The sequence below is a fragment of the Miscanthus floridulus genome, chromosome 18, assembly GCF_019320115.1.
Source record: "Miscanthus floridulus cultivar M001 chromosome 18, ASM1932011v1, whole genome shotgun sequence".
NCBI lineage: Eukaryota > Viridiplantae > Streptophyta > Magnoliopsida > Poales > Poaceae > Miscanthus > Miscanthus floridulus.
In genome coordinates this window covers 1,163,282-1,174,501 of record NC_089597.1, presented here as the reverse complement: position 1 = coordinate 1,174,501, position 11,220 = coordinate 1,163,282, and the positions used below count along the sequence as shown (strand labels likewise).

General features: G+C 42.2%; 1 protein-coding gene across 1 annotated transcript; it reads right to left on the bottom strand.

Moving 5' to 3' along the window:
- Positions 1 to 664: 664 nt before the first annotated feature.
- LOC136520225 (3-oxoacyl-[acyl-carrier-protein] synthase I, chloroplastic-like) lies at positions 665 to 5,167 on the bottom strand. The gene is made up of 7 exons (XM_066513674.1): positions 4,611 to 5,167; positions 2,384 to 2,815; positions 1,891 to 2,064; positions 1,449 to 1,562; positions 1,268 to 1,369; positions 1,115 to 1,181; positions 665 to 1,032 (listed from the first exon to the last, which is right to left on the bottom strand). The coding sequence occupies exons 1-7, from the start codon at positions 5,037 to 5,039 to the stop codon at positions 965 to 967; spliced, it is 1,386 nt and encodes a 461-aa protein (XP_066369771.1). The 5' UTR covers positions 5,040 to 5,167; the 3' UTR covers positions 665 to 964.
- Between the last annotated feature and the right edge of the window lie 6,053 nt (positions 5,168 to 11,220).

Below are 11,220 nucleotides of genomic sequence, written 5' to 3'. Positions count from 1 at the left end.
AGGACTAGCCATACCACCAACCCAAACAACAACTCCCTGCTCCCCTCACCCACCCGTCCACCCAAGAAATAAATCCTTCCTTTGCATACTCGTTAAGATCTGCACAAGTTTGGTGTATATATGATGCCACGTTTGCAAAAAAATGTGCAAGCTTAGCGTCGAGGTTAGCACGACAGGTTCTGTGTTGAGTATCTAATTCTATTTTGTGAACGAAGATGGAGACAAAAGCACCCTCACGAGCTTTAGTGGGTATGGTATGGAGAAATTTCTTCCCCACTAGCCATACTACCCAAAGAAGAATTCTTCGTTAACGTCTCTATCTTTGATGTCTCGGGTGTTTTATCTTCAACCCGTCCAACTGATGTTTTTAGATGATTGATTTCACCATCTTTATTTCAAAACCCAAATCCATAATTTGGAATTGTTGTTAATTAACCACCAAAATCACGTTAAATCAAACACCACCAGCGGCAGAAATACTTTGATTTTGTGAAGGCTCTTTTGGTTTCTGATTCACAGTGAGCGTATTTGGCTGCAACATCATATAGCCATTTATTTAGTGCACGTTTCATTCAAGCGGGCGTGTATGTATATATATAGCCATTTCAAAAAAAAAAAAAGATTGCATAAAAGAGTCAAGATCCAGCAGTAGGGACACAATTCCTGCCTCCAAATTCATTTGTATGGTATTGAACTAGAAGGTCCAGATGTGCTTCTACAGGACCCCTCTTCCATTACATGAAAAACAGTACAATCAATTACAAATGATTCAAAGCAACGTTGTACAGCCGTGCTCAATCTAAGTTATCTAAAATGCAATGTATCTCAGCTTTAGTTCATTTGTAACGTTGCTGGCTCAAATTTGACATTACTTCCCCCAAAGAGAACACATGAAAACTGAACGCAGAAATCCCTAGAAAAGATCTCCACTGTTCTGACCAAGATTTGTGAGGCAAGGAACACCTTATGGCTTAAATGGAGCAAATACTACTACAGAATTGTGACCTCCAAATCCAAAGGAATTTGAGATACCTGCATAGCAATACAAACAAATATAAGTAAGAGAGAGAGGTTTTGTTTGGGGGGATTAATGTGCCTTGAAATTGATACCAACCAACGTTCACTTCATGCTGCTTTTTTACATTAGGTACAGTGTCAAATTCAACCGCTTCCTCTGGGTTCTGCAGTCAAAAGAGAATGTAGCTCAGATTTAGTGGCAAACAGATTCTAATAGAATGATAGCTAAAATTACCGTGCTGTTACTTACAAATTGGTTTATGCTTGGATGCACCCATCCAGTAGTTATCGCTTTAACAGTAGCAATGGCTTCCAAACCGCCTGCTGCACCAAGGCAATGTCCTATCATGGACTGCAAATGGAAGATCACATCAGCCATCAGGAAGGGGCAATGAATAAATATCTGAAATAATATTGATAAGTTGAAATACCTTGGTTGCATTTATTTTGATCCCAGATGGGTCCTTGAAGACTTGCTTGATGGCATTCACCTCTGCCAGATCACCAGCAAGGGTTGATGTTGCATGAGCATTAATATAGTTGACCTGAAAATAGTTTGTAAGTGTTCCATTTACTTATTACTTAAGATTCCTCAAAGGATTCGTGAAGTCAAAACCAGCTTATCAAGGCAAAACATAACTGTGAAATGTGTAAGGAATTGGCATTTACAGTGTATAGTTACATGCCAGCTAGATGAGTGAAAATTATATCTGAACCAAAAGTGTGGCAACCATGCCAAATTGCACAACTATGGATCACTATTTAAGAATCATGGACAACTGTCACTCTAGAAAGCAGAGTTACAGACAAGTTAAGCATAATGGAACAAATATGAAATGAAGCAGTATTTTTAACAACTAAAATTCATACTACCTCCTCAGGTGCCACACCAGCATCTTCGAGACTTTGCTTGATGCAAGATGAAACACCAAGACCATCAGATCTCGGGTCAGTCATATGGTAAGCATCACAGTTCACAGCACCTCCTAAATACTCCGCAATTATTGGTGCATCACGTTTCATTGCGTGCTCTAGGCTCTCCATGACCTTTGTCAAATTGATTGAAAGAACTAGCAATTAGAATATTAATGGATAGAAATTCATAATTCCATGGCAAAAAGGAATGACAAGCATGAAACATCTTATCATCATGCCATAAGAATATACATGGCAGAAGATGAATGATCAATTGAATATAGATTATAGAAAACATTCATCGCAACTGAAGTATTGGAGCAGCTAGAGATAGACCCTGGGTGCATTAGAACTGAATGGAAGTTACTCTTCACAAATTGTTAAAGAAAAAATATTTTCTTTTGCAGTTTATAGGCTTAACAAAATATCAGATAATGCTAATATATCATACCAGGACTCCAGCTCCTTCACCCATAACAAAACCATCACGATCCTTGTCCCAAGGCCTGGATGCTGTTTTGGGGTCATCATTCCTCTGTGACAGTGCTCTACAGGCAACAAAGCCACCAACACCAATTGGAATAATTGCAGCTTCAGTGCCACCAGCTATCATTATATCAGCTTCGCCTCTACGGATATGGTTTGCTGCAGCATAGAAACAGTAGTTCGAGGTAGCACAGGCAGTTGAGATGGAGTAGTTTGGACCCATGAAACCAATGTCCATTCCAAGCAGGGCGGAACCCATGTTTGTTATAGCATATGGAATGAAGAAAGGAGTTATTTTTCTGTATCCCTTCTCAATGAGATTCTGAACACCATCAGAAAACACCGTGAGGCCACCCATACCAGTGCCCACAAGCACACCAGCCCGGGTCTTGTCAATCTGTCAGAGAATGTTTTACCAATAAGCACCAACCGTAGTATCAAGTATCAACAGTGAGAAAATCTTATAGGGGCGTACCCAGTGCAGAGAGCTCACGCTCTGTGCGGGGTCTGGGGAAGGGTGTCAGTGGCAAGCCTTACCCTCACCTGTGCAATGCGAGGAGACTGCGACTCGAACCCGGGACCTTCCGGTCACAGGCAGTAAGACTCTACCGCTTGCACCAGGCCACTTATAGGACTAGTAAAAATATTAAACTAGCAGATGAAACTACTATCAATACTGTACAAACTAAATTTTGATGTGCTAGAACACAATTTGATTTAATCCAAAAATGCTACTCCCTCTGACCTGTAGGGCGTGTTTATTTTGAAGAAATCAAACTCCGTACACCTGACCAACAACTAGTCAAACTATGTGTGCTTAGGGTACAAAAGTTACATCAATAGAATTATACTCAAACTACTTTTAATATGACATTGGTTTTGTGGAGATTGACAATATTCTAAGACAAAATAATGGTTAAAATATACTTTTGATGACATTATCCTTCCACAATATGCCTGGAAGAAGGGAATACTTTGCTAGAAAAATGGCCATAATGCAAGTGAATCATCAAATGAAACAACAGATTTTCGTAAAGCTCATATGTTACTACGAATTAAACCTAATTGTGTCAATCATTCTTTTTAATTAAACTACTACTTTGTTTCAGTTAAGACTAGTCACAAATATATCATACTGAGTTCAAATAAGTTTAAATGAATTTTCAAAAGGCACTGTAGCGGGCATGCTTTATGTAATCTTCCATTTTTTTTTACCTTGAAACTAAGAGCCAACCGAAGGCAGTTACTCACAAGACTAACTTCCAATACACCACAATTGGCTTTGAGTGACATCAAAGCACACCTTTATTATCTATGCCATTTAAGAGTCACCCAGTTTTTATATCAGATACACACCAAAAATACCATTCTAACTGTAAGACATTTGCCCTTTTGCCCTAAGACACCACGATTGCAATGTAAATTGATGTGCTGATTTAGCCAAACAGACAAAACTGCAGCATTGTGCTTACTACCCAAAAATAGAGACAATACTTTATATCTACACTGCTGAACAAATCCTGACATGAGCAATTCGCTGCTGAAAATGTATGTCATAATGCTCTTTAGATTAAGCAATGCTCCCCAGTTCAGGAGTTCCTATGCTGCGGACAAGAATGAATTCAGAGACCCTTCACAGCCAAAACACCTTATTTCAGTATCTAGCACTACAAAAACCAATACTAATATTCACCAGCTCCGATCCCTAAGAAAGCTTCATCTTCTTCCCCTGTTATGCACCAAAGAGTTGAAGAACCAGAAGAACCACGTCAACTTCAAACTACAATCGATCATCCAGGATAGCATATTTTATTTCTTGCCACACGATATCTATATGTGACATCAAGATCGTTAATCTCAGAGTCTAGACTGAACACGAGAGTTACTCCTCGGGCCAAGCTAAGATGGCATATCCTGCCACTACTTGGCGTCCCTGCATCTAAGCCATCAAGGTCACGAATCTCACTATCCCCAGAGATCATATCTCAATCCAAAGAAAAGGAAATTGTAGTCACCATCACACAATGAACCAACCAACGTCCCCTGATTTATCAAAAGAGCGATACCACAGGACAGTTTATGTCTGACGGAAAGATCTCAACGTAACTAGGCAATTCACAACTCTACTTCCCAGTAAAAGTGCAGCATTTAAAACAAAAAGTAATCCGAGGCGTGTTTCCAGTGCTAGCTACCTTTTCCATGGGCTTGGAGCCGTGGGCAATCCCGGCGGCCTCGAGAGCCTTCTTGCCACCGACGATGCAGTACCGGAGGCAGTCGTCGAGGCGGCGGTCGTTCTTTCCGTCGATGTAGCCCTCGGAGGAGAAGCCCCGGATCTGGCCGGCGAAGCGGGTGGGGAACTTGGAGGCGTCGAAGCGGTCGATGGGCCCGATGCCGCTCTCCCCGGCTAGCAGGCGGTCGTAGTAAGCGTCTACGTCGTTCCCGAACACGGAGACCAGCCCCATCCCCGTGATCACCACCCGCTTCTTGGGATCCGTCTCCCGCCGCGGTGCCGCTGCCGCCGTCGCGGAGGCGCGGACGGAGAGGCGCCCCGGGAGACACCGCCGGCCCCGCGGAGCCACCACCGGGGCCGCGGCAGCGGTGGGAAGGAGGAGGCTCTGCATGGCGACGGCGGTGGCGGTGGCGGCGGCGAGGGGTGGGACGGGGGAGGAGGAGAGGGTGGCGGCGATGGAAACGAGGCGGGGGGGAAGAAGATGAGTGGTGTGTCCTGCTGGCTGCGCTGCGAGGCGGAGCGTTGCCCCGTGTGTATATGGAGGATGGGGTCGTGGGCCCACAGGGGTTTGGGCTTTGGCGCTGTGGGACTTTGGAGGCGCCGGAGACGGGCAACGGGTTTACCTCGTTCTCAACGGAACGTGGCGGACTATGCAACGGAACTTCTTGTTTTCCCTTGTGATGGGTGTTGCAAAGTTTATGGTCGCCGTTAGCATCTCCAAGAGTTTTACTATCTTAACTTGGCATCCATATAATTTTGATAAAATAAGAAAAAATAGCCTCCAACAGTTTGGCAAAACAACTTAGCATCAATAGCAGCTTGGCAAATCTTCCCTCCGCGCGCGCAAATATACGCGCGCGTATACGGCTTGGCATCCGGGGCTATTCGTTTCTTAGCGGGGCTCTTCGTTCGCTTAGCGGGCCTCTTCGTTTTGTTGACGGGTTCTTTTATTTTACCAAGTCAAAAATACCAAACTCTTGGAGATGGATTGTTTTTTTACTTGGCATATAATTTTGGGAGTTGGCAAATCACAAGATTTGCCAAATAAAATTTGACAAACTCTTGGAGATGCTCTTAGTGAAAAACGGTACGCTCAAGCCTCTCCTTCAGGGCGTGATTGGTTGCCGCATGTGAATAAGCTTGGCTCATACTAGCCTCTTCCTTCGGTATTAGAGAGCGATGCTCCAGTTAACCAGGACCCCTTTTAGTTTTATTTGCCATAGTAAAAGATTAGTCTCTAAATTTTTGCTGTTAAACTTTAGTCTTGCTTGAGGTGTTTAGATCCATGGCAAAAGTTTGGGCTAAAAATGCAAAATAAGGTGTCATTCACACTTCCTAATGCTTTTAGCCCAGTTTTGCATCTCTTGAGATGCAAATGGCAAAACTTTAGTCCCCCTTTTGCTTTACCTGTCTAGATCCATTTGCCCAAACATATGGGCTAAAAGTGCTGGGCAAAAGTTTTGCCAAAGGAAATAAACAGGGCCTAGGCTACATCAGAGACGAAGCTCCCCATGCGGAAGGCAAGATGGGGCAGCTACCCCACCTACTGCCAGTGGGAAGCTCCTACTACCCCTTCCTTCTACCTCAGGACGTTAGGCGTCGAGCGGACGGCAGACATCTGATCGGCGACGCATCGATCTAGAACATGTTTTGTGAGAGGACCGAGGGCGCGCGAGCAATGACCAAAGGCCCAATAGAAGAAAGCTCATGAGACATCAACCCAGTAACTATCCACAGCATGTTCGCAGCAGGAAGACATGAATCGCCAACCGGCCCTAGAGGCTAGAACTATCAATCTCCAATTCCCATGATGTCTGACTCCCTGAGGCTCGAGCTACGACGGCTAACGGTGATCCTCGTCACTGCGCCGTCACTGCCATGCATCCTAGCTGCAGCCTGGCAGTCGCCAGTGCTCCTTGATGTTTGCAGTGCTGCTTGCTGGCACCCCTTGCTGGCGTGTTGCTGGGCTGCCGCTAGGACGCCGAGCGATAGAGAGAGAGCAAGAATGACCACGGGGCACAGTCTAGGCGCGCCTAACAACCATAAAATCTATAAGACATTTCAAACCACCAAAAATCATGCTATTTACAGGTCTTTCGTTTTTAACTCTTCGATAGTTAGATTTTAAACTCATTTTTAGTTGATGTTTGTTGAATTAATGGATTAATGGAGTATCTTCTAATGAGAGGTAAATCAATCTTTAAATTACCATATACTAGAAATTCATGTGTCCCTACAATGTTATTAAAAAAAATATGTCTAAAATATGCCCCTCCTAAATTTTTATTCGAGGTCTGCCACTGGGCTACATGCGTGCATCAAATTGAAAACGAACCAACAGAGACCATACATGTTGACCCATTGGGTAACACGGGGTTGACCCATGTGACTTCGCCTTCTGTTTGTGACTGTCTCCATGGGATCTCTCCGTCCGTACTCCATATGAAGTCGGCACCAATGATTTGACAGGGTTTGGGGGCCCTGGGGGCGGCGCCGACGGTGCCTACCTAGAGATTGACGACATCCTAGACCTCCGCCCGCACCCTGCCCCCCCTCCTCTCCTCCACCAGCACCTTGCTGCAAGGGGAGTTGGCACCGACAATTTTAGTGGTGAAAGAGGGTTGTTGCCAGTGTCCTATTGAATACGCAGCATCACCATCGCTCACCTGCAATCACTGTCTGTTGACCTGTCGCCGCACGATGAGTCCTATAGTTATTGCTTTTCTTGCCTCATTGCTTAGCTGATTGAAAAATTGGTTGTGCCAGAGTCATGGCATGGAAGGTAACTCATAATTTTGATGGCATGAAGGGATCAATATACTTTTTGAGCCAATTCCCTTGGTGCCATTAGATTTTTTTTACTTTAATATATTCCACTAAAATTATTGAATTTCCTTGTGAGTTGCTAAAAATTATATCCCATGAACACTTTCGATGTATTCCGTTATACTTTTATTATGGAAAGACCATCGGAAAGGAGCGTTGCAACCAGTTGAAAATGACAATGTTGCCCCAAATTACCAAAACCAAAAGGAGCCATAAAAATCAACCTTATCCTTTCCCATGGTAGGCATAGTCGTACAGACAATTCGCCCCAATTGGTCCTTCAGGTCATGGACGCGGCGTGCGATTTCCAAGCAGCGTGACTCCATCAGGCGGGTGGATCTATAGGTTTGATGTCATCTTAACTTACTGGATGAACCCTAAATCGAGTTATCTCTTGGAGATAAGGCTTTTTGGCAACTCTAGATGTAGGAAGGATGTTTCTTGTTTTTTGTCAATATGGTGGCAGACTCTAACGTCTGCAATTTCAAGGACCTTGTCGATGGAATTATAGAAAGGTATCATCCTGATCATCATGAACTTGTAATCGTTGCCTACTATGATGCTGATAGTAAACCCGACCCACTCTCCATTGAACCTTTGCCAAAAAAAAGATAAAGAGTACATCTCAGGCACAAAGAGATGGAAAGGCGGAAGGGAAGGCAAAGGCAAAGAAGACAGAGGGTACACCTCAAACAAAGAAGAAGCCATCTTTGATGGCATCACAAAGTCCCGCAATGTGCACTAGAAAGAAGACTCATGAAAGCCATGCAATGTCTACTAGAAGCAAAAGAAAACTTCGACAATGAATATCGACTGATAATGACTTATTTTGCTAGATCGTCTGTGCGATGAGATTAGGTCATAAAAATTGATATTCATGCGCGTCTTGTGTGATAGAGAAAACCGGTACTCTTGTCGCCTATGTGTTTTGTCATATTTGGCTAGGTCTCTGTGATGAGATTAGATTGTCGTTATGTTATCAGAAACTAACATTCATGTGGCATGTGTGATGAGAAACTTGGTACTCATGTCGCCCATGTGCTTGTCTCATGACATTATTTTGCCGATCAGTTTGTATACCAGATTAGAAAAATGGCATCACTCCAACCATGTATAAAAAGATTAAGTACCACCGGTCTATACTATTAGCTCAGTACGCAATATTATTAGCTCTCATTTTGCTTCACTTATTTTGCTGTTATATCGGTCTAAAATGAGCATGCGATTGCAACTAACGGAAAGAAAAAAAATTACACTTCATTCTATTGGAGAGGCAAATGCATTTTTTCATAGAAACTTTATTCCACCTTAACAGCAACACATCAGAAATGGTACACAGGGGATATATTATTACTTTTTTTTACAGTGGTTTACAATATAATTCAGCAATTTTAGTGGCACACATGGTCACATGGAAGTTATAAAATTCATAGTGGTGTTGACAAAACTGGCTCATTGATTTAGGTATAGATAGATTTGACGGCAACCAAGATATTTTCGCGACGTGCTTACATGGTGCGGCCTGCTGCGGCGGGTGTGGTCACCCGCTCACTGTCATTTTGATACACCGTGCACACATGACACAAGTCACACAACACACCTGCGGCGGGTGCGGTTCCCTCGGTTTCTCCGCAATTGGAAGCCTCGACGCGAGATGCTTTTTTTTTTTTTCTTGCGTTTGGTAGGGGATCGGTGACCGAGCCGGCGTGTCGCCTGGCTTGGCTAGCTGGCGGCCTCGTCGATGCGCCGCTCTCGCAGCATTCAATTGGGTCAGGTGGCGGCGCGTCATGAACGGCAGGAAATGTTAGGTTGGGTTGGGCTGGGCAGGAATTTTGTCAGATAAACGAGTACTGTACTGAACGATAACGATCGTAAATTTCTCTCGCACCAAATTAGCTTAGATAACGACCCGTGAAATCAACTCAGGCCACCAAGATTTCACGCCTCGTGAGTTCTGAAAGATGCTGCTGCCAGCGCCCAGCGGGCCAGTGACTGAAAGCGGCCATGGTAGCTTAGGTAGCGCTCGCGCACCGGGACTAAAATCAGCGAGTGATTCTCTATGCCTTTTCTCCACAAACTTATCCAGACAACTTCTCAGGAGTTTAGTTTTTCTTCATGAAATGTTGCCATGCGAACTTCTTTGAAAAAAATTCTATTTATGAGAATTTTAACATAGAACCTATACACAGTTTTTCGTTATTCAACTTATTGGGAAAAAAAACTTTTTGGAAACTTTTGTACATCTATGTTTCCCGGTGTTCAAACATGTCTGAAAAAAAATCATTCAAAATAAGTTTTCAGAACTATGCCTTTTTTATGAACCTAGGATAGTTTAATTAGGTAGGTTTCTTATGATGAAAACTGTCTATTTTTGTTTGAGCCTCCGATTCAACACGGATGATAACGTCTATGGCTAAGTATTCTTTAGACAAATATATATTTTAACTAAAATGTTCTGACATATCTATATAGATAGTATAATTGTAAGCACTCTCTGTTTTTTTTAAGTATTGCTAAACATATATTTTTTTGATAAGAAAAACCCAACAACACATTGAGAAGAGAAGGAGGTTAGTATATACCTAAGATGGCTTTGCCCTTCCTAGGCATTGAGATTTTTTCTATCGAGTAATTGGTGAATATCACACTTAGATATTAATATATTTTTATGGTAGCACCATTAGCCCCTCAAGATTTCACTTCAAGGTCTACCACCGATACGGTGCATGTTTAAATAATTATTTATGCTATCATAGTGTTTAAGAGTGCAGTCCTACACCTGAAATCATTATTTCCAATAAGGTAAAAAGGACAGCTATAAACAAAATATATAAGATAAATACAAGGATTTCAACTTAATTTGAGAATAAAAAATTTATAGCAACTAAAACGATCAAATTTCGAAATTACAAATCTACATAATGATGTTGTGAGACTCGGTCCAGAACACGAGTTAAGCTAGAATTTTAACCAAAATGTATTGAAGACTCGTGAGGTGCCATGAACTATGTAATAGAGAGAGGATATACACAGAGCTAAGTAAATTTTATCAGCAGTAGGTATTAAACATAAATTTCTAATACTTATGTGTTATAAGACTATATATGCATGAGCATGGATTTATAGTAGTAATATAAACAATTTTATATAATTTTTTCGAATAAGTTTTGTAGCTCTTTCATATTAAAAGGTTTTAGAAACGATTGGTAAACATTTTTTTTGTTCATGGCACGTGGCAGCAAATAATTAGGATGAAACGAAAATAAAAGGAATGAATATGTGCAAGAAAAAAATATAACAAACAAAAAAGTGAGTGGGCACGTCAGCGAGTCGCGACAACGGCATAGCGCTAGGAGTGGAGCAATCTCGAATCCCAGCACGTGATGTGGTGTACCTCCTCAGCTCCTCTGTTCCACAAAATTGTATTGTAAAATAAAAAAAAATAAATTTAACTAAATTTATATAAAACAATACCAATATTCATATTTTAATACGTTCGTTATAAAAATATATTTATATTTTAATCCAAATATGTTTATTATGTATATTGGTACTTATTTAAAAAAAAAAATAAATTAGTTGACTATCACATTATTTTTGCGCGGGTGCATATCGATCTCGCCAGGCGCCAGCCTGCACACGCTAGCCTCGCAAAATCGCAGTGCTGCTGGTCTTCTGCCAGGTGCTTTGGCGGACGCAGCTCTACCGTATGGGCCGCAAATGCAGCTTTTTTTAGAGCGTCACAA